Raw genomic sequence first — 21,901 nt, 5'->3', positions numbered from 1 at the left:
ACTGTAACGGAACATAACGTAACTTTAACGACAATACACAACCCAAACACGTTAGCTAACGTGATAGCAAGCTGACTAGCTTCCATTAAAAACAAGTTTGAGGAACATGAAGACGCTGATTGGCCAAGACTCGACTTGTCAAAGATCTTCTATTTTTGAGAACATCACAACCTCAGCTTTTCTCGTGTCTCACTCCAATCTCAGAAACGCTGGCCGGCCAGTTGCTCTGAGCCGCTCTTTTTTCCCTTCTCCGCGACTTAGTGCCCGGCATAATAATCGCGCGACACAACGAATCGATAATGAAATTCGTTGCAACACTTTTGATAATCGATTTTATCGATTCGTTGTTGCAGCCCTAGCCGAGAGGGAAGCCAAACCCAGCGAGGGCCAAAGATGACGCCACTACCATCCTACTGGCTGTCGGATGCCCGGTATCAGAAGGATAAAATGGCAAGTGGAGGTCAGTGGCCACATCTTCAGAGACCTGGCTCCATCATTCACCAGGGATCACGCTGCACTTGACGGGCAGGACTCTGTTTACATCATGATGCTTGGTGCTCAAAGTCAGTCGATGGGCAATATTTTTATCTTGTTGAATTTATAATGTGAAGACGTTAGCCATATTATCTGTCTTTTTTGTTGTTGTTGCTGCTTGTATTCCTCCTGCGTTTGCTGTTACAAATGGGCTTTAACTGAATTTCATAGTACATCCGTGTGTTGCATAATAACAATAAATTAAAGCTGCTCGCAGCTGTGACTGGGCCCTCGCTTGCAGCACGTCGGGGACGCCTGCGGGCCCAGTCACAGCTTTGATTAATATTGGTCACATTTATTTTATCATATTATATCCACCAGTGATTTGTAATGTCTGAAAAAGATGACGTTATCACACCGTCCTCAGCACTAGGAGCATAACGTAACGCCTCACCTGTTGTGTATAGGTCACGCCCCTCACCTGCCTGCCAGGGACTGATTTGCAGAAGTCACATGACCTCATCACTGTGTCAGCTCCTCATTGGCTCATATGACAAGTGACTAATCAGCTGTTTGATTGTTCTTCTTTAATAATAACTCTTCTGATAGAGACAATACCATTCAGACTCCGGAGGTTTTATTTACATGTGAATCCTGATTAATCAGTTTGATTATTGATCAGTAAATATTGATTGGAGAGGTTTAAACTGATTAGATTAGACGTGACACTTGAAACAGGAAGTAGTTCCTACAGAACATCTGTTGTTCAGAGGATCTTTGGTTTTAAACAGAGTTTAGTGAGAACATCTACGAACAGAATAACTCCTTTTAATATTGAACACATACTTTAATCATATTAGTATGGACCTATATAGGTTCTTTTTTAGAAATGTATTTAAACTGTGTAAAACATTACAATAATCATGAACAAATATATTGATGCTACACATCAAATTAAACAAGAGAACCTGGGCTACAATAATTAGTCAGCCATTTCAACACAACTCAAACACCAACTAAAATAATTATTAAAATAAAATAGTTATAATTTTGTCACGAGTAAGCCCACTCTGCATGTTTCCGGAACTAGCAGCCCGTAGCTTGGTGCTATCAGAAAAAGACAAATAGCAAAAAGCAAGACAATTCCCTGATGCAAAGCATCACCGAGATACGAACCAAAGAACACAGCTACATAAATCGCTGATTCAGCAAATTTTGTAACTTTTTATTTTGTATTTTTAAATGTATTTCCCCCTGTAAATCCACACTGATACAAGTTTATTGAACACCATTAGTCATATGAAAGTGAAATATAAGGTTTGCTACATGAAAAAATTCAAATGTCACAGATGCGCAAATGTGCCGAACTGCAAATTTTGGAAACCTTGCCTGAATTCTCTCTGTACTTTACCCAATCTGACTTTGTTCTGCTTCACTTTTTCAAGTGAAAACAGTGCATAGAGACTGTTCACATATTGTGCTATGATTTGGGAGAGCCTCAGGGCTTAGTGAAGCATCATTTCAGGGAGAGAATCATCCTGAAAGTGCTTTTTTCTATAGGCCAGTGATTGTCAACCACTGTGCCGCGGCACACCAGTGTGCCGTGACAGATCGTCAGGTGTGCCGTGAGAAAATTTCCAATTTCACTTAATTGGTCCAAAAAAATATTATTTAGCTGCCGCAAATAATTTTCCAATGTTGAGCGTCTGAGCCTGCTATATAGTGGCTGGCCTAGTAGTTTCCTATAGAACAGGTCTGCACCTTGTTCTGCTATTAAACAAACTAAACGGCCGTATGTTATTGATCGTACTCGACAGCTTGTAATTTCTGGGTCGCGTCTACAACTCTTTCCTCCCCGATGCGATGCACACAGGAGACACAGTGGACAGAGAGAGTGGCGAAAAATATGTCGCGTGCTTTTCACAATGGGATTTGCTGCTTTAAGCTATCACTATTTTAAGCTATGAGCTCTCATGTTTAAAGCCCAACAGTTAAGGTATTTGTAGGTCAAGACAAACATCCAACAGGCTGCAGCCTGGCGCTCCATCAATGACGTTTCTGAGGCTCTGGAAATATTCTTCCAAAAGCCGGAAAAACACACTCAAGTGACAAAGCCTGCTCACTTTGTGGTCATCATTAAAATAAATGAACACTATGTTTCCTTTAAGTCAGTATTTATCAAACTGGGGCGTATTACAGGTGGGGCGCAAGAGGAAATGCTGATTTTACCGTACGCCGTTAATGGGTCACATGCGCATGTACGACTCGCCGATTCTTGTCATTTCGCCAAAAGCCGATCTTTATGAGATCTCCGTGAGGTCGTCTTTTCTGCTGTTGCGTCGCTCAACATGGAGCATGAATTGAGAACGGCTGTATCAAATCTACCTCGTTTTAAAAAGAGTTGTAGAGGAAAGCAGCTCACTGCAGCCACTATTAATGATACAACGTCATGCTCACACATCTGCACTCATTCTGTTTTGCAAAAAAATAGCTTGTTGTTTTCCACAATAAGCTATTTAGTTGTAACTAAATATTAGTTATTTTTTGCACGGATATAAGTTTATTTTCATTTTTCTAACAAAGTGATAACACATTTGTTTTTGTCTGATGGAGCAATCTGGTTTAATTGAAAGTGATTTCAATGTTCTATTATTTATAGAAGCACAGATGGAGTCACTCATTACTTTGTAGTACTGTGAGGTGCCACGATGTAGTATGTCCGTCAGTTAGGCTTAACGGGGCTTAAAGGGTTAAACATGACTTGAGCGTCATTCTTCAACTCGCCTCTAATAGCTTTGTTTCTGCTTTAAGATTATTATCATAATTATAAAGTTCTTCCCAGGAAACCAGAAAAAACACACCCATAAAATAAAGAGTCAGCGGAGGAAGAGTTATGCAAATATTTTACGAAAGAAGAAACATGAGTTATGATCAAAATGCACTTTGAAGTAAACGTACTCCTTAAGGTAGAAGTACTAACTACTTTAAGGTACTAAGTAATGTGTGTTATTTCTGTGACAATTACAATAAAACAGACAAAAAGATTATTCTGATTTATTATTCAGACGTTAAACAGATGAAATGAGTCTGGTGCTCTAGTGAGTCGTGTACTCGCTCAGTACTTATGTGTACTTTTCGTGTGCTGTTGCTCATGAGCAGGAGGACTATGTGAGCTGGGGTCTGGAGGCCCCTCCTCGTCTAAAGGGATGGGTGGCGGTGCTGTGAGACGTGGGTCTGGACAGGACCTCCTCTTTCCTCTGCTCGTACAGATCCTGCAGGATCAGGCCCTGCTGCTGCTCCTTCTGGGCCTGAGCCCTCTGCTCCGCCTGAAGCTGCTTCTGATGTTGAACCTGAGCCCTCAGCGCGGACTGGAAGGCCTCCGAGGACTGCTTCAGACTGGGAGGACCACCAGAGACCAGTTCAGACAGGATAGAGAGAAACATGTGACCTCACAGAGATAAACATGTGACCTCACAGATCAAGATGGAGGCGTGTCTCCTCAGTGTTTGTTACCGTCTCTTCTCGTCTTCGTCCATCAGCCTCGTTTCTTCCAGCACTTTGTTCAACTCGTCTCTTTCTCTGGAAAGCTCCGTTTGTTTCTGTTGGTTCACGTCCACTGCAACACACACACACACACACACACACACACACACACCCAAAGACTATATTAATACTATAGTGTTAATATATTTGTATATGTTATGAGTCAGACCTAATCTCTGAGCCTTCAGGGCACTCCTTGGGAGGGATGTGAACATGAAGTTATAGTTTATTATGTGTGGCTCCTCCCCTTGAACATGAAGTTATAATATATTATTAGTGTGTGGCTCCTCCCCTTGAACATGAAGTTATAATATATTATTACTGTGTGGCTCCTCCCCTTGAACATGAAGTTATAATATATTATTAGTGTGTGGCTCCTCCCCTTGAACGTGAAGTTGTAGTTTGTGTGTGGCTCCTCCCCTTGAACATTAAGTTATAGTTTATGTGTGGCTCCTCCCCTTGAACATGAAGTTATAGTGTATTATCTGTGTGGCTCCTCCCCTTCCTGCTTACGCTGGTGCTGGACCTGCAGGCTCCGCCCCTCCATCACCTCCTCCATCAGTCGGCTCCTGGCCTCCCTCTGCAGGCGGCTCTGCTGCTCCCTCTTGGCCCAGAGCTCTTTCAGCGCCTCCTCCATCAGAAGCTCCGCCTCCTCCTCCTCCCTCCTGCGCTCCTGCAGCTCATTGGACAGATGCTGCCGGTACCTCCGCTGCTCCTCGCGCCGCTCGGCCTGCACACCAGAGACGCATCGTTTATGATTCATGTGTTCACTCTTTCATGTTTCTAGTTTTTGAAATCGATGGTTGTGTGAAATTATTTCTCTGGAATATTATTATGATATAATATATATGTATTTTGCATAATATAATATGAGTATTTTACAATATGAGTATATTACAATATAATATTAGTATAATGTAATATTAAATGATATTATATATTTCAATATAATATACATTCTGCATAATGTTGTATAATATAATATAAATATTAAAATGTATATTCATATTTTATTATATATCTCTGTAGACGAGAGAAAACATCTCTGCAGTTATGTTTATTCATTACTTGTATATTATTATTATATAGTAGTTATTATTGATTCTGTAATATTCATCCAGACGCAACCTTCTGGTTCACCAATACTACAAATAAAATGTATTTATTCTTCCGTTTCAGAAACAAACACAATACATATTACAATATATGATCGTATATCATATATGATAAATAATAAATACTGATTTATAATCAATAGTGTTGAATGCTGGTGTGTTGCAGCTCTCTGATGCCCCCTACTGGTCACCATCAATAACTACAGATACTACAGTTACTGGAGTATTTCCATATGTAGTAAGTACTTAGTAGTAAATCTATTAACATAAAAAAAAACATGACAAATATTGTCATGTTTGTTTGGTAAAATATGAGAGGTAATCAAATAAATGTAGTACAGCATAAAAGTACCTACAGTACTTGAGTAACTTTTTTTTAATATATATTATAAAATAAATTTGGATAAAAGTCAAAACATTGACATTAAATACATAAACTCAAGTATGTACACAACTACACTGTTCCAGTACTTTGTCTGTTTGTCATTACTTTATACGTTTTTACAAACAAAAGAATTAATCACATTTTTTAAATAAATTATTAGTATTTAAGGTGGATCTAATTAGTTCCACCTTTAATGTAAAAAATACTACAGGCTTTATTATTAAAGTATGTAATATTAGTACATGTTAGTACAAGTTTAAAAGTGGTAACTGATGACTTATATTCATTACATTATTTATTATGATTTATAGAATAATTCAAGTTCTATCCTCCTATGTGAGTACTTGTAGCAGAGTGCTTTTATACTGTGGTATTAGTACTTTTACACTGGGGTACTAGTAATTGTACACTTGTACTAGTACTTTACTCCAGTAGCACTACCTGTGGGTGCGCCCCTCTTTACCTTCCTTCCGGCTGCTTCCTGTTTGTCGTCCACTTCCTGCTGCAGCAGCGTCTGCAGGATGTTGACGTCCAGCTGCAGCTCCTCCTGCTGCTCTCGGCTCAGACGCTGCACCTTCAGACGGAGACTCCGGTCCAGCTGCCGGCGCCGGGTCCGCTGGTCCTGCAGGACCTGCTGCTGCTCGCGCTGCTGCTGCAGCCGCCAGGTCTCCTGCTGCTGCAGCTGAGACCACCAGAGACCAGGGACCAGAGACCAGGGACCAGAGACCAGGGACCAGGGACCAGAGACCAGAGACCAGGGACCAGGTACCAGAGACCAAGGTCCAGGTACCAGAGACCAGAGACCAGGTACCAGAGACCAGAGACCAAGGACCAGAGACCAAGGACCAGGGACCAGAGACCAAGGACCAGGTACCAGAGACCAGAGACCAGGGACCAGAGACCAGGTACCAGGGACCAGAGACCAAAGAGCAGAGAGCAGAGACCAGAAATCAATAATCAATATTCAGTAATCAATAATCAAAAGAAAGCAGCGTGTTGGTCGTGTCCAGGTGGAACCTTCAGACCCCCTCACCAAGAGCTCCGCCTCCTCCTCCTTCAGCTCCCTGAGGTCCCGCCTCCGCTGCTCCGCCTCCTCCATCTGCCTCCTGATGCCGAGCAGCTGCTGCTGGCCGCTCTGCCGCCGCGCCTCCTCCCTCTGGGCCTCCTGCTGCTCCTCGGCTGCCCGCTTGGCCTCCAGCAGCTCCTCCCACTGCTCCTCCTCCTGCCGCTCCTCCTGCCGCCGCCGCTGCTGGCTCCTCACCTGAGCCTCTCGCTCCAGACTCACCTGCTGCTCCGAGCGCCGGCTCTGCACAGTGCGCACCTCTTCGCACTGCTCGCTGAGGGGGAGGAGCCAGAAGCGTCATGTAGTTCATTATGTAGTACATCATGTAGTACATCATGTAGTACGGCTCGCTGAGGGGGAGGAGCCAGAAACGTTATGTAGTACTGCACTGCTGTGTAACCTGCTGTAGTGCAGTATAAGTACAACATGTACCTCTGAGGTACAAGTACAACATGTACTCCACCAGCTGTGTTTACCTGAACAGCTGATCCAGCTTCTCTGTGACCAGCTGCTGTCTCTCTCTCTCTCGCTCACCCTTCAGGGTTTTAGCTCTCTCTCTCATCTTCGCCTGTCGCTCCACTGAAGTCTCCTGTAGCTCCGCCTCCTCCTGCAGGAGCTGCTGATGCTCCGCCTCCAGCAGCGCACGCAGCCTGGGACAGGTGGGGACAGACAGGAGGAGACAGACAGGTGGAGACATGTAAGTGTCAAAGTACTAATATCACAGTTTAAAAGTACTCTACAAGTACTCGCATAGGAGGATACAACTTGAATTATTCTACAAATCATAATAAATAATGTAATGAATGTAAGAAATCAGTTATCATTGTCCGTTCCTTTTCTACCTGGGCCTTCTGTGCCGTCTGATATAGTTTACATAAATACAAGCATGACGGGATGCGGCGCCATCAACAGCCAATGCATTTAGTCCACATCAACAAGAACCAGCCACATTTGGTTATAACAAAACATGACAAAACAATCCAACAAAACTGCGGCACTAAAACACTGCACACTCAAGAGAACGAGCCACAATCAGAAGGAACGATATTAACTACCGCAAAATTTGCCACTACGCTCACCCGAGGAGTCGCGATGGAAAACAGGCTGGCGGCGAAGGGAACTCTGCCTCCCCCACCAGCTCCACAACGCTAGCTGCACTGGCGCTAGCCTCTCTGGCGCTAGCCTCTCCGACAGAGAACAAGGCTGGGTGACACCGTGGCGGGGTGAGAGTAAATCCTCAGTAAATCCGCCACCAAGTCCGTTTCTCCTCCTCCTTCAGCCATTGAGTGTTAAAAACATTGCACCAAGCAAAGCACTAAAAATGTCATAATTTATCTTATGTTTCAGTCTGAATTCCTCTTGATCCTACTGAGTTCTGCTAGCAGCTAGGTAGCTTTCTGTTGAATGAAGTCACGCTGGCCCACTGACCAATCACAGCGCATGTTAATGCTGACGCCACCTCGCAGGCGCTTTTACGTCAAAGAATACGCCCAGCATGTCAAACTAAAGATCTGATTGGTTGAAGTTCATGACAATCACGGCAACGTCCCCATGTACTTCAATCTTCAAAGGCCAGCTAGAAGCCGCTCTGCTTCCATAGAGAAATAGAGGTGAAATCTGATTGGATAAAAGCTCTCCTTAAAATAAGCTGCAATGGAAGCAGCGCTGCAGGCTGGAAGCAGAGCAACAGAGGAAGACAGGAGCTGTGCAATGAGAAAATAAGCTAATAGGGAAACATCATTATAATACATGTAGTGTATTTGTGAAAAACAATTAAATTATAAAACAGCTATAACTTTGTGATTCTGTTTAGGCCAGCTGAGAAGGCATAGCAGGCCCTGACGACCCACCACTGTTAAAATCTTATATAGTAACGACAAACAGACAAAGTAATGCAACACCGTAGTTGTGTACATACTTAATGTCAATGTTTTCACTTTTATACACTTTTATTTTATAAATGAATATATATATATTTTTTAAATAGAAATTATATTCAACTACAAAATATATTCGTATAAACAAGTTACTCACACCACCACCTGGGCCACCAGTCTGTCCCCACACACACACACCTGTCTCTTCTCTGGTCCACATAGACTTCCTGCTGGTCCAGAGCCGCTCGGACCCGCCGGTCCACGGTTCCTCTCAGGTGGCGGCGGTCTGAACTCTGCAGCCACAAAGTCTTGACGTCGCAGGACTGCTGGTGCTTCGTGAAGACCAGGACCTGGTCTCTGATAGAGTCCTGCTTCTGATGGTCCAGGATCACCTGGTCCAAGGGTCGCGAGGACGGGAACTTTGCTATCTGTTACACACATAAATACACATTAAATATATTATATTATTATATAAAAAAAAATATATAAAACAATACAAGAAAATATTATATAATATAAAACAATATTATATAATAAAATAGTATATAATATTAAACAATATAATAACACATAATGCAATAAAAATAATACAATATAATACACAATTTTATAATAAAATGTAATATAATAAAAATATATAATATAAAACTATATAATAAAATATTATATAACATAATATTATCAAATATAAAATAATAAAATATTATAATAAAAATTTAAACTGTAGACTGACTTCAGCTCAGAACTACGAACCACATTACAGAATATACAGACAAATATATATATTTGAAGTTTTCAAGGTGGAAAACCATTTCCGAAAGTAAAAAAAAATTAGAATGTAACTGTGATAATAAAATATAAAATATAATATATATACGTATATAAATTATGAGATCAAAAGCATAATTATGAGATAGAAAGTCGAAATTATGAGATAGTATGTGCGCATGCGCTGTGTCTTCGTTAATTAATAATACTGCTAGTTATATAATACCGCTATATAATAGGAGATATTGATGTGATGATGTCTCACCAGAGCCACGGAGTGAGGCGTCGGTCCCCTGACCTCCCGACATTTTGTTCTTCTTTGACTCTGCAGCATCTTAAAACACGACCTGCGTCAATATTACTGATAATATTACTGATAATATTAATAACACGAAACTGAACCTCCTGGACTCACGGCAAGTTCTGAAAACACAAACAAAGTTACCATGGTAACCACAAACACGACGACGTCACGGAGGACAACAGCGGCGCGTGCGTCTTCCTCCCCACACCGTTATTAAGCAGACGAAGTGCAGCCAGTACAACGAGTACACACAGTACACAAAGTAACCAGTAGTATACCGAGTACACCAAGTAACCAGTAGTATACCGAGTACACCAAGTAACCAGTAGTATACCGAGTACACCAAGTAACCAGTACACCGTATATATACATATATATATACATATATATGTATATATACATATATGTATATATACATATATATATCAATGTACACTATGTATAATAAATGTAAACTATAATCTATATTTATAAATGTACAGTATATATATATATATATATATATATATATATATATATATAAATGCACAGTATATATATATATATATATATATATATATAAATGTACACTATGTATAATAAATGTAAACTATAATCTATATTATAAATGTACAGTATATATATATATTTATAAATGTACACTATATATATTTATAAATGTACACTATATATATTTTTTTTTATACTATGTTTTTTTATATATATATTTATTTATTTATAAATGTACAGTATATATCAGACAGAAACGAGACCTCAGTCTGCAACATGTTTTATTGACACATCACTGGCAGCAGAGTAACACATAATAATAATAATAATCTTTTCATAATTCACTACAACAAAGAGATCAACACGTTATTTTCTCCTCTGAGCTAAGATCGATCAATATATCCAGAACATAAATACTTCATCAAACCCATAAATACAAAGTAACTGTGACTGTAACCTTCCTGTGAATCATTATGAGCTCATTCATAAAAACATATGGTACATATTTACAGTCCCTGATCCCAGGGCAGCCGGCTCACGATCAATAACAGTATTCAGAGGAGCTGACGCTCATGGAGGCCGCCAGCAGGGTCACCCACTGCTAAGCTACATGCTAAGGTGCTTAAAGGGCCAGACCTGTGTGCCACTGCAGAGGATGAAGTTATTGATCCGTTATTGGTTTTTAAAGTTGTATCCTTGAGTAGAACATGTGATCAGGTTACATGATGATACGTTCAGGCTCCGCTCAGTGAAAATGAGTACTGGCTGAAGGTAAATGTTAACTTCTCATGATGCGTTCAGGCTCCCCTTAGTAAAAATGAGTACTTCATAACTAAACAAACAGAGGTCTGTCCCTTTAAAGGTCACTTCTTTGTCTTCTTTTCATATTTACACTTTAGGTTTATTTTTATATTTTATGGCACATTTTGAACCATTTGAGCTCAAAGTGGAGAAAGAAACTTAATTTCAGAAGTTAAACTCCACGAATGTTCATGAATATGAGGAAAACAATAAAGAATGAACTATACTTCATCTAATAATCAACTGATTGCCTCAAATATTATCACTTTGTGACATTTTACTTGAAAAACATGAAAACCATGCGTCTAAATATGTATTAGAGTTCACAAATAAAAAATGATTTTTTTATGAAAGACCTCATGAAGGAGATTAAGACGATGTTGGTGCTTCTACTGATATCAGATCAATACTTTATACAAACTTTACTGAAATGGGGACTTTCAAAATAAATATCTAGTCGATATCAATCAAATCTCAATAGAATATCAATAAATTATAAATATAATTTTCATGACAGTGTTCATGTAAACATATTCAGATTCAGGCGATGAAATTACATAATTCTTTATCGGACTTCTGGCCAATCAGGACACGCTCTGTCGGTCATGTGACTCACAAAGGAAGAAGTTAGACAGTTAGAGGTTACGCGTGTGACTGGTATCACTGGTGTGACTGGTTTTGTCTCCCGGTGAAATGTCAAGAATAAACAAAAGGATTAAAACATTCCGACAGTTTTCAGAGTAAAAGACTTGAATGCTTTTAATAAAGTGACAACATGAATTCTGGGGTATTGATTAGATTGATCTTGTTTTATAACTATATTACAGTATTCAGGATTTACTCATGATGGGACGTGTAGATGAAGTGACGAGCTACTGATCAGGCATCAGAGATGTTTCATCACACGACAGAGACATAAATAAGACATAAATAAGACATAAATAAGACATAAACAGAGCCATGCAGCAGCAGCTCCGCCTCCAGCGGCCATGACAGGCCCCTCAGAGGCCTTCTGTAACTGCAGCTTTAATGTTCCTCATGGAGCTCCAGCGGGACGGGGACCGGATGCAAAGCCCTGTTTTAGTTACCATGCATCCTGGAGGTCACGTGCTACATTCACTTCCTGTTCCCGACTCACTTCCTGTCCACGGCTCCTCCCTCAGACGTCGTCGAATATTCGGCTCCGAGACGAGGACATGGACAGGTATCGTCCTCCTCTGAGAAACAAACACACGAGGGGCGGAGTTAAAGCTGCAGAGCCGGTTCTGTCGTTGTGGCAACAGAAGCAGGAAGCTTGGTGACATGGACACTTGGAGACATGGACACTTGGAGACATGGACACTTGGAGACATGGACACTTGGAGACATGGACACATGGAGACATGGACACATGGAGACATGGACATGTGGCAACAGAAGCAGGAAGCGGTCTCTACCTGCCAGACTCCGCCTCCAGAGGTGCGTCGGTCAGAGTCTCAGCGTTGAAGTCCAGAGGCTCTGCGTCCTGAAGCAGCTCCATGGAGTCTCTCTCTGAGCGAGGCCCTGTTCAGGAACCAGTGTTATGATTATTATTATTACTACTATTATTATTCATCCATCTACTTTCTGAGCAGTGTGATAGTTCAGCACACTCTCCGGTCCCTCTTCTTGAAGATGGGAACCAGCACCCCGGTCTGCCAGTCCATCACTGTTCCCGACCCCCATGCGACATTGAAGAGGCGTCTCAGCCAAGACAGCCCAACAACGTCCAGTGCCTTCAGCATCTCAGGGCGGATCTCAGTCCCCCGGCGCGTTGCTACCAAAGAGCCAGGGATATGGGTGCAACCACCCCCGAGTAAATAAATACTCGGTCCTCAGTAATAATACATAAATAAATACTCTGTCCTCACGTCTGCTGCTGGCCGTCACGGTGTCGGAATAACTGGTTTCCTTCAGCTCGTGACTCGTCCGGTTCCTCGCTGTGTGCTCGTCTCTCTGGTTTCCATAGCGCTCCTTCCACTCCTACACACACACACACACACACACACACACACACAGAAGTCTAGAAGTTAAAAACGTTCCTAACTTGTATTTTAAGGAGAATAAAACATTTCTTACTCTCCGTCTGTTCTCTCCGTCTTCGGTCCTCTGACGTTTCCTCTTTTCTGTGGGAAAAAGCACATGACCAGCTGTTAGCCTTCATCACCCAGGCTTCATCACCCAGGCTTCATCACCCAGAGTCTTCATCACCTAGAATCTTCATCACCCAGAGTCTCACCTCTGCGGATCAGCTCCTTGCCCTCGTCGATGAGGTCAGAGGTCATCTCACTGTCGCCCACAAACTGCTGGAAGCCCAGAAGGTTCAGACAGCGAGTCCCCAGACTAAAGGAGGAGGTGGAGGTGTGTTAGCAGTCCAAAAACCTATTACTATGAATCATTGATTAATGCTGGGAACTCAGACTAGCGCCGTGCATGCTGGGAGATGAGACTGACCTGAAGTAGGTGGCGATGCAGAGGATGACGATCAGCATCGGGTAGTAGATGTAGAAGCCGTTAGCGATGAAGGAGAGGACGCGCATGGATCCCATGATCTGAAACGGGAGGAGGTTTACAGTCATTGTTCCACACACACACACACACACACACACACACACACACACACACACACACACACACACACACACACACGGGACTCACAGAGGTGTACGCAGTCTGCTCCTTCTGCTGGTGGGAGATGGCTGAGTCCATGTGGATCAAACCCAGGAAGTTGAGACAGAGAGGCGGCGTCAGGCGGCAGAACAACCTGCAGAGAGACAAAGACCCCTCAGACTGACCAACGCCCACACACACACACACACACACATGCACGCACACACACACTGTCACTCACATGCCGCTGAACTGGAGGCTGTAGGCGTCGGTCTGGTGGTGAGAGGCCAGGTAGTAGTAGTTGAAGACCCGGATGCGGAACACGGTGGAGTACACACAGGTGCACAGGAAGAAGATGGTGACGAAGCACGCCACCTGGTGGAGAGAGGGGGTCACTAACCGGGGCGCCCAGAATGTGTGGCTCTGTTGGAGGGGTGTACAGGTAACCTGGATGGACAGGGACTCACCTCGATGTACAGGTAGTTGTAGTCCCTCTCGGCCAGCTGGATGAACACGGCGAACAGGGACAGGACCGGCCGCGTGCTGAAGAAGGTGCACTCGGACCAGACCACGGCCACGCTGAACAGGGTCAGGACCACCGACAGGAGCCGGGAGAACCAGCACTTCAGGAGGCACTCCCAGAACCACTCTGTGTGAGTCACGTACACACACACACACAATGATACTCAATAAATTACGTATAGTTTTTAACTTGTAGACACTTGAAACATGCTGACTATTTAGATTATATTGTTGCCACATTTTGTAAAATAAAATATCAAACAGGACACATGGTGACATGGACACTTGGAGACATGGACACTTGGAGACATGGACACTTGGAGACATGGAGACATGGAGACATGGACACATGGAGACATGGTTGCATGGAGACATGGACACATGGTGACATGGAGACATGGACACTTGGAGACATGGAGACATGGAGACATGGAGACATGGACACTTGGAGACATGGTTGCATGGAGACATGGTTGCATGGAGACATGGACACTTGGAGACATAGAAACATGGAGACATGGTGACATGGACACTTGGAAACATAGAAACATGGAGACATGGAGACATGGACACTTGGAGACATAGAAACATGGAGACATGGTGACATGGACACTTGGAGACATGGATACTTGGAGACATGGAGACATGGACACATGGACACTTGGAGACATGGACACATGGAAACATGGTGACATGGAGACATGGAGACATGGTGACATGGAGACATGGACACTTGGAGACATGGACACTTGGAGACATGGACACTTGGAGACATGGAAACATGGAAACATGGTGACATGGTGACATGGTGACATGGACACATGGAAACATGGTGACATGGTGACATGGAGACATGGACACTTGGAGACATGGACACTTGGAGACATGGACACCCTGCACTCCAACCCACCGACAGTCGGCGTGTACACATATCTGCTGAACCAGCCGGCTGGCTCAGAGGACGGGAAGCTGTGGACGAACTGGTGGGTTGTACTGGTCTCGTTCTTGGCCACGTCCTCCAGGTGGATGGCCTGTTGCAAGAGGATCTGCCACTGGACACGCGTCCTGTTGTGTCTCTGGACCGCATAGATCACCTGGACACAGAGACACGGCAGGTAAACCTGGGGAACTGGGACATCATCCATGAACAACGTTGTTCCTTCCTTTGAATGCACAAGCTCAGACGGTCCAAACCAGTCAGTTATGGTTATGTGGGGTTGGTTCTGTCGTGGAACACGAGGACGAGCCGCTCTCACCTGTTTGTGGAGCTTCACCAGACTCTTCTCGCTGGGATACGAGTTCTGCTTGTCGTCAAAGTCCTCATAGTCGTCCATGTTGCGGCCCATCTTCTCCTGGTAGTCCACCGGACACTGAGGGGACACGTGGATCAGTACCTGCTCTCCCACTGAAGTAAACCACTAAAGTCCCCTTCGCTTTCCTCTTTCACCCCCGTCTCCCAATCAAGTTCTTACCTTGGTAACCTCTGCCCGTCCAACCACCTGTCCCCTTGACCCCATCTCACATTCTCTAGTCTATTGCTCCTGCCCTTCTACCCTTTCTCACCCATCTTATCAACACCTCCCACCCAACTGATCCTCTCGTTTCTCTCAGTGGATGTCCGCACGCCACCTGAAAATTAACCCTGACAAGACTGAACTACTTTTCCTTCCAGGAAAAGACTCTCCCACCCATGACCTGACTATTACCTTCAACAACTCTGTGTTGGCCGCGACCCCAACTAAATGTAATGTAAAGTAAACCACTAAAGTTCTCCCTCTCACCTTCCTGAGGATCGTGTCGATGTACTTCCTCAGTGGATGGTTGTACTTGATGGATTCGCTGACTTTCCTGACCTCCTGCAACAAAGCAGACGTTAGAGTGAAACCACTGACATGAAGCCCACCTTCCCACCTGAGGAGGTCTAGACCCCATGATGAGGTCCCCTGCTGACCTCCATGACGTCCTCCAGGTTCTCCTCCGCGTCCGCCTTCTCCGTCATCAGCTTGGAGGCCTTGAAGTAGGTCTTGACGAGCAGGTGTCCGTGGCGCGAGGCGTCCCAGTAGGACCGGGGGATCTCCACCAGGCCGTAGCCCAGCAGCAGCACCAGCAGAAACAGACCCCAGGTGTTGGCCGCCGTGATCCCGATGGTCTGCAGCTCGTACCTGAATCACAAACAGACGCCAGTATGTTAGGTTAGGCAATCACACCTCCTCGACCCTCACCTTGCACACTGGCATTCCACAGGGCTGTGTGCTGGGTCCTCCTCTACTCCCTGTTTACCTATGACTGCTCGCCTGTACATGGTTCCAATACCATTATCAAGTTTGCAGACGACACAACGGTGGTGGGCCTCATCAACAACGATGAGTCGGCCTACAGGGAGGAGGTCCGGCACCTGGCGGCGTGGTGCGCCAACAACAACCTGACCCTCAACACCAAGAAGACCAAAGAGCTTATTGTGGACTTCAGGAAGACAAAGCGCTGCACACACTCCCCAATCCATATCAATGGAACGGAGGTCGAGCGTGTCTCCAGCTTCAGGTTCCTGGATGTCCACATCTCAGAGGACCTCTGTTGGACCCTGAACTCATCAAGCCTGGTCCAAAAGGCACACCAGCGTCTCTTTTTCTACTTCTACCGCTGCACCATCGAGAGCATCCTTACAAACTGCATCACAGTTTGGTTTGGTAACTGCTCTCTCAGACCGGAAGCACTGCAGAGGGTGATAACAACCGCCCAACGCATCACCGGTACTCCACTCTCTGCCTCGAGACGTCCACCTCAAGCTCTGTCTGCGGAGAGCGCACAGCATCGTCAGGGACACCACACACCCCGCATAGACCGTTTGCCCTCCTCCCTTCTGGGAGGCACTATAGAAACCTCAGTTCCAGGACCAGCAGGCTCAGAAACAGTTTCTTCCCCTCAGCTGTCAACACCCTTAAGCTCTGGACCCCGTGATGAGGTCTCATGAGGAGCTCTTGACCCATGAGGAAATCTCATGTGGAGGTCTGGACCCCACAAGGGGATCTGGACCCCCACTCACCAGGACAGGTGCCACTCAGGGTGAACGGCCACGTAGATGAGCAGCGAGCCGAAGATCAACAGGTAGGTCCCGTAGTAGATGGCGTTCTCTATCAGCGCCGTTTTTATCTTCCCGGTGATGGAGAAGCCTCCAGAGCGAGCGTAGGACTGCATGAAAGGCAGCAGCAGCCTGGGACACGGAGAGAACACATACATACATCATATATATAACTATATAAATAAATAAATACACACATATTTATATATTAAAGGTTTATCATACGGACCAGGTGAGGCACTGCGACGTCCAGTACACAACCCTCCAGAAGACGGGCATGATGCCATCTGGGATGTAGCTCCACGGCTTGTAGCAGGGCTTCAGTACGCTCCTACAGGAGGCGGAGGAAGGAGAGGAGGAGGAGAGGAGAGGAGGAGGAGATGAATCTAGGAGCTACGTTGATAACTTCATCTGAATAGACCAACTTGCTTTTTGTTCTCTTAACTGAATCTTTTTCAAAACTATTATTTAAAACTATGTCAGCGTCCCGTAAATCCAAAAAACTGGAGCCTTCAGAGCCGTCGTCTGTCTTTTAGTCTCAACTTCACACGTTCCCAAAACAAACTACAGAAGAGTTTAAATAGTCAGCTCCAAAGATGTGTTCAGGGTCTTCCTGATGTTTCGTCTGCTGGACGTAACAACAAGTCAGGAGCTTTGACTCCTCCCCCTTTAGTCAGACTCACCTCTTGGTGGGCGTGACGGACGCGTTAGCCGGCGTGTGATTGGACGGAAGGGGGGCAGCGGTGGCAGCGGAGGCGTGGTCCTCATGGTCGATCCTGCACTGCTTGTAGATGGTCTGCGAGGACACAAAGACACGGTTTAGGGTCGAGTCCCTTGGGGACTTGGGGTCGAGTCCCTCTGGGACATGCCCCCCCCCCGCTCGGTACCGACCGTGCTGACGTCCAGAGGCAAGATGAAGACGATGAGGAAGCACAGGTACCAGGCCAGCAGTGTGCCGAACAGCACCATGCGCTGCTGCTTCCGGAAGTCTCCATAGCGGTGCAGCAGGAACAGCGCCAGGAAGAACACCACCACGATCTCGATGCCCAGAGCGGCTCCGCTCATCCCGCCGGCGCTCCTCTGCTCAGCAGCCCAGCACAGACCTGCAGGAGACCAGCAGGTCCGGATCATGTGTACAGGACCGACCAGGAGGAGGAAACATGCAGACCGACCGCACTGTTACACAATATTCCATAACATTATTCTTATTATGAGACTGTGAATCAATAGCAGGTCAGTGTTTTCCCTGCCATTATATTAGGGTCCGCCCCCCTGTAATTTTCTCTATAGCGCCAGATCACAACAGAAGTAATTTAAGGTTCCCTTTCCTAAATAACCTTGTTCTGTTATTAAACAAACTAAACGTACTTGTGTTATTGATCTTACATGACAGCATGTCACTTCGGTCTCTACATGGTCGCACGTTTACAACTCTTGTCTGCTCTCGGTATCGCGCACGGCGGAGTGTCCACAGCCAGGTGAGAACTGAGCCACTCCCACCAGCGGACAGAGAGAGTCGAAAAATATGTCGCGTGAAATGCAGAGCGCTAGATCTGCGTTTGAAACGCTCCCAGGGTGAAGACTGCAACACTCGCTCTCCTGCGAGTAGCAGCGGAGTAGCTCTCCTGCTCCGGGTTCAATACAGAAACGAGCCAAAGTGCGTGTGTCTTGTACCAACAATGAGCATGTGCGAATCAAATCTTCGCATTTTGCCAAAAGCCGATCTCCGTGAGGGCTTTTCTGCTGTTGCCTCCCTCAAAACAGAATTCAGATCTCAGCTCAACATTGAGCATCAACCCCCGTTTTAAAAAGATGTGTAGAGGAAAGCAGCTCATTGCAGCCACTAATATTGATAAAACATGATGGCTCACATATCTGCAATCATTCCGTTTTGTTTTGCAAAAAAAATAGCTTATCGTTTTCCACAATAAGTTTTAGTAGTAACTAAATATTATTTTTTTTTTTTGCACAGATAGAACTTCATTTGTATTGTTCCAACAAAGTGATTGCACATTGTATTTGTTTTTGTCTGATGGAGCAATCTGGTTTACTTGAAAGTGATTGCAATTTTCTTTATTCTATGATTTATAAAAGCAGAGATTTTTGTTACAACTTTGTTGGGGCGGTGGGGCGTGAACATTGTTCTTCCTCCAAAGTGGGGCGTAACAGTTTGAGAACCACAGATTTAAGTGTTTGTGTCAGTTCCCCTAAAGCTGTAAACTTAGGGGAAACACTGCAGGTTGAACACTGACAAACCGGTCAGCCGTGTTAACTCCTTACGTGGACATTAATACACAATTTATTTTTTTAAACATTTGTAATTATTAATGTGTTTTTTTCCTTTATCTAATTAGTATTAGTTTTTGTTATATACATATTGAACCATGAACATGAGACTGGTGTCGCTGCTGGTGAGCCAGAACATAAACAGATAAATAATATATACGGAGAAGAAAAAGGATTAACTGATTTATGACTAAATAAAACACCAAAGACAGCTGGGATTCACTTATTAAAACTAATTACTGCCTGTGAAACTGTGATGATGATGATGATGATGATGAGACAAACAGAAACCCTTCCTCTAGTCACTGCTGCTCTACATGATAATTGAGGCTGTTATTAAAGACGTGGACTCTGCAGCAGGAGGAGCTGACCTGTAAACCATGAAAGGGTCTTTTGTGTGGTTCCACTAGAGGGGGGCAGTAAGCACCAGTACCACACTGGTCTGGACCCATAAAGGGACGTCTGAGAGACAAAGACCAGCACATTCTTTAAATACCTGCTCGTGAGTCATAGTATTCCTCCTGGTTGTTTGTGCATTCTATGTATTTTGGATTCCTACTGTTTTAGATTTTAATATTTGCACTTCCTTCTAGGATTAACTTCCTTATGGATAAGTTCACGTCTGTCTTGGGAATCTTTGCAGAGTAAATAATCAGACATTAGGTTACAGCTGAAGGCACGACTTTTACAATTTTCAAATTTTTTTTGTATTTTCACAGTGCAGTAAAAGTACTTCTTACTGCAGTAGTCTCTGAGTACTTCTTCCACCACTGCCTGATTACCACACCCAGTAATAATAATAATAATAAGAACAATAATATATAATAATACAAAATAAATAATAACATATACTATATATATAAGAATAATAATAATAATAATAATGGAATGATGTGTCAGCTGGATTATGTTGTTAAAGACCAGTGTTGGGGTAGTTACTCAGAAAAAGTAACTAGTTACAAGTTACTAGTTACTTCTGAAAATTGTAACTAGATTACTTTACTAGTTACTGCATTTGAAAAGTAACTTCACTACTAGTTACTTTACTTTCCATTTTTTTAAGCAAATGTACACATTAACCGTAAAGATACATGGACAAGCATCATGGCCCTTTCATCACTTTATTTTCAATGTTCAATAAAGGGCATCTCTTAGCCTTTCCACATAGTGTATTGTAAACATGTAAAACAAAAAGGCATATAAAACTCAGCCATTAACTTGAACGAACATTAATCCTGTTCACACTGTCTGACCAAAGAAATATGCCTCACTTTAAAATCCACAAACAACAGGATACAAGAGGCTGTGTATGGTGGGGACATTCAGGTCAAACAGCATAACACATTGAAAACAGGCTTTTGGAAACATGAGACCCCACTAAACCAAATGGGGGCCGACTCCTAAGAACAAAACCAGCTTGTTATGGGAATCATTGTAGTGGTTTAAGAAAAATAGAAAAATGAATGGCACTTTTTCCCATAAAATAGAAACAGAAATGCACTTAACCCAAAAAATAGAAACTGAAAATGCAATTAAATAAACAGAAAATCCACTTCATCATTGCTTAAATAAACAGAAAGTGCACTATATCCTATGAAGTTTATCATTTTTCTCTATTCCCTAACCCTTCAAAATAGCGATTGTATCGCATGAGTAAAAGTCTCTGGAATCTTTTATCCGACAGCCTGTTCCTCCTTGGGGTCAGAACAATACTGCCCAGGCTGAAAGCCTTTTGACAGTGTTGTAACTTGTTTTATTACAAGATTTACTCTTATTGTGAAGAGCACGTAAACAGGAAGTGTTTTTACTTTGAAGGCAGAAAGTACAATGATACGTGCTTGCTGACGCTAACTAATGTTGATACGTGTGGAAAATATATACATGTCGGGTGCAAGAGCGTGTTCTCAATGCTTTAACAGTTGCAATACTGCAGTTCACCAGTAGAGGGAGTCCGTTCATATCTGGGCCCTGTTTCTCGTACCTGGCTAAACAAAGTCAAGCAAATGTCCTAATCTCCATCTTAAATTAGCGAGATGAGTGACATCAGGCTACCTGGGTTTCTTCACGGCTGATCCGCGCTGAAACGTTTCGTTAATTTTAGCCAGACGTCAGTCATCTGGATAAATGCGCGCGCCCGCTCCTCTTCAGAAGGGATAATAATCCAGCACTGACACCACGATGTTCTAACAGTACAATGGCAAATAAACTCAGAGGAACCACTTTTTATTTTTCTGATGAGAAGCAGGAGATGAACATGAACGCAAATGAGGAAGTCAATACCGTAGTCATTCACAGCAAACGCATTGCGAATGCAACTTTAACAGCGCCCCCGCTGCGAGACATAAGCGTCGCAAATATATCAGACAAGTTAAATGTGTCAGTGTTGGGAAAATGTATCGGCTAATTTGAAGTGCTTCATCACCCAAATCAATCAGATTATATTTACGAATAAATATATACTTATGAGGATATATGTACTGTATGCACGTATGAATCATGTACTATATGTATATACATGTATGTGTAGATTACCATATAACTAGGAGTTTGAATATGTGTATGGGCGG

General features: G+C 43.6%; 2 protein-coding genes across 3 annotated transcripts; both read right to left on the bottom strand.

Annotated features, from left to right (window-relative positions):
- Positions 1-3,584: 3,584 nt before the first annotated feature.
- cfap53 (cilia and flagella associated protein 53) lies at positions 3,585-9,559 on the bottom strand (the record flags this gene model as incomplete). Its single annotated transcript, XM_079235240.1, has 8 exons — positions 3,585-3,870; positions 3,988-4,090; positions 4,531-4,747; positions 5,981-6,199; positions 6,551-6,854; positions 7,057-7,230; positions 8,656-8,885; positions 9,491-9,559. 8 exons carry the CDS (start codon positions 9,557-9,559, stop codon positions 3,639-3,641), a joined length of 1,548 nt encoding a protein of 515 aa, XP_079091366.1. The 3' UTR covers positions 3,585-3,638.
- Positions 9,560-10,293: 734 nt separating this feature from the next.
- lmbrd2b (LMBR1 domain containing 2b) lies at positions 10,294-18,114 on the bottom strand. Of its 2 annotated transcripts, none has more exons than XM_079235152.1 (17): positions 17,940-18,114; positions 17,732-17,844; positions 17,278-17,379; positions 17,013-17,180; positions 15,921-16,131; positions 15,751-15,825; positions 15,226-15,339; positions 14,880-15,063; positions 13,915-14,096; positions 13,689-13,822; positions 13,496-13,601; positions 13,292-13,389; positions 13,077-13,180; positions 12,917-12,963; positions 12,709-12,820; positions 12,256-12,361; positions 10,294-12,036 (listed from the first exon to the last, which is right to left on the bottom strand). In XM_079235152.1, exons 1-17 carry the CDS (start codon positions 18,111-18,113, stop codon positions 11,979-11,981), a joined length of 2,088 nt encoding a protein of 695 aa, XP_079091278.1. In that variant the 5' UTR covers position 18,114; the 3' UTR covers positions 10,294-11,978. The 2 variants fall into 2 exon arrangements, with proteins under 2 accessions (XP_079091278.1, XP_079091279.1); XM_079235153.1 differs by having other exon boundaries at positions 17,278-17,376.
- Between the last annotated feature and the right edge of the window lie 3,787 nt (positions 18,115-21,901).

Source organism: Taurulus bubalis (genome assembly GCF_910589615.1).
Source record: "Taurulus bubalis genome assembly, chromosome: 19".
Lineage (NCBI taxonomy): Eukaryota > Metazoa > Chordata > Actinopteri > Perciformes > Cottidae > Taurulus > Taurulus bubalis.
The sequence above is the reverse complement of the archived record's forward strand: the minus strand, read 5'-3'. Positions and strand labels throughout refer to the sequence as shown.

Excerpts from the sequence above, each read along its gene's own strand:
- lmbrd2b (XM_079235152.1), bottom strand. The coding sequence starts at position 18,113 with ATGAGCGGAGCCGCTCTGGGCATCGAGATCGTGGTGGTGTTCTTCCTG. Across the intron at positions 17,845-17,939 it reads TGCCTCTGGACGTCAGCACG|ACCATCTACAAGCAGTGCAG; the intron begins GTCGGTACCGAG and ends GTGTCCTCGCAG. Across the intron at positions 17,181-17,277 it reads ACGTCGCAGTGCCTCACCTG|GCTGCTGCTGCCTTTCATGC; the intron begins GTCCGTATGATA and ends TCCGTGTCCCAG.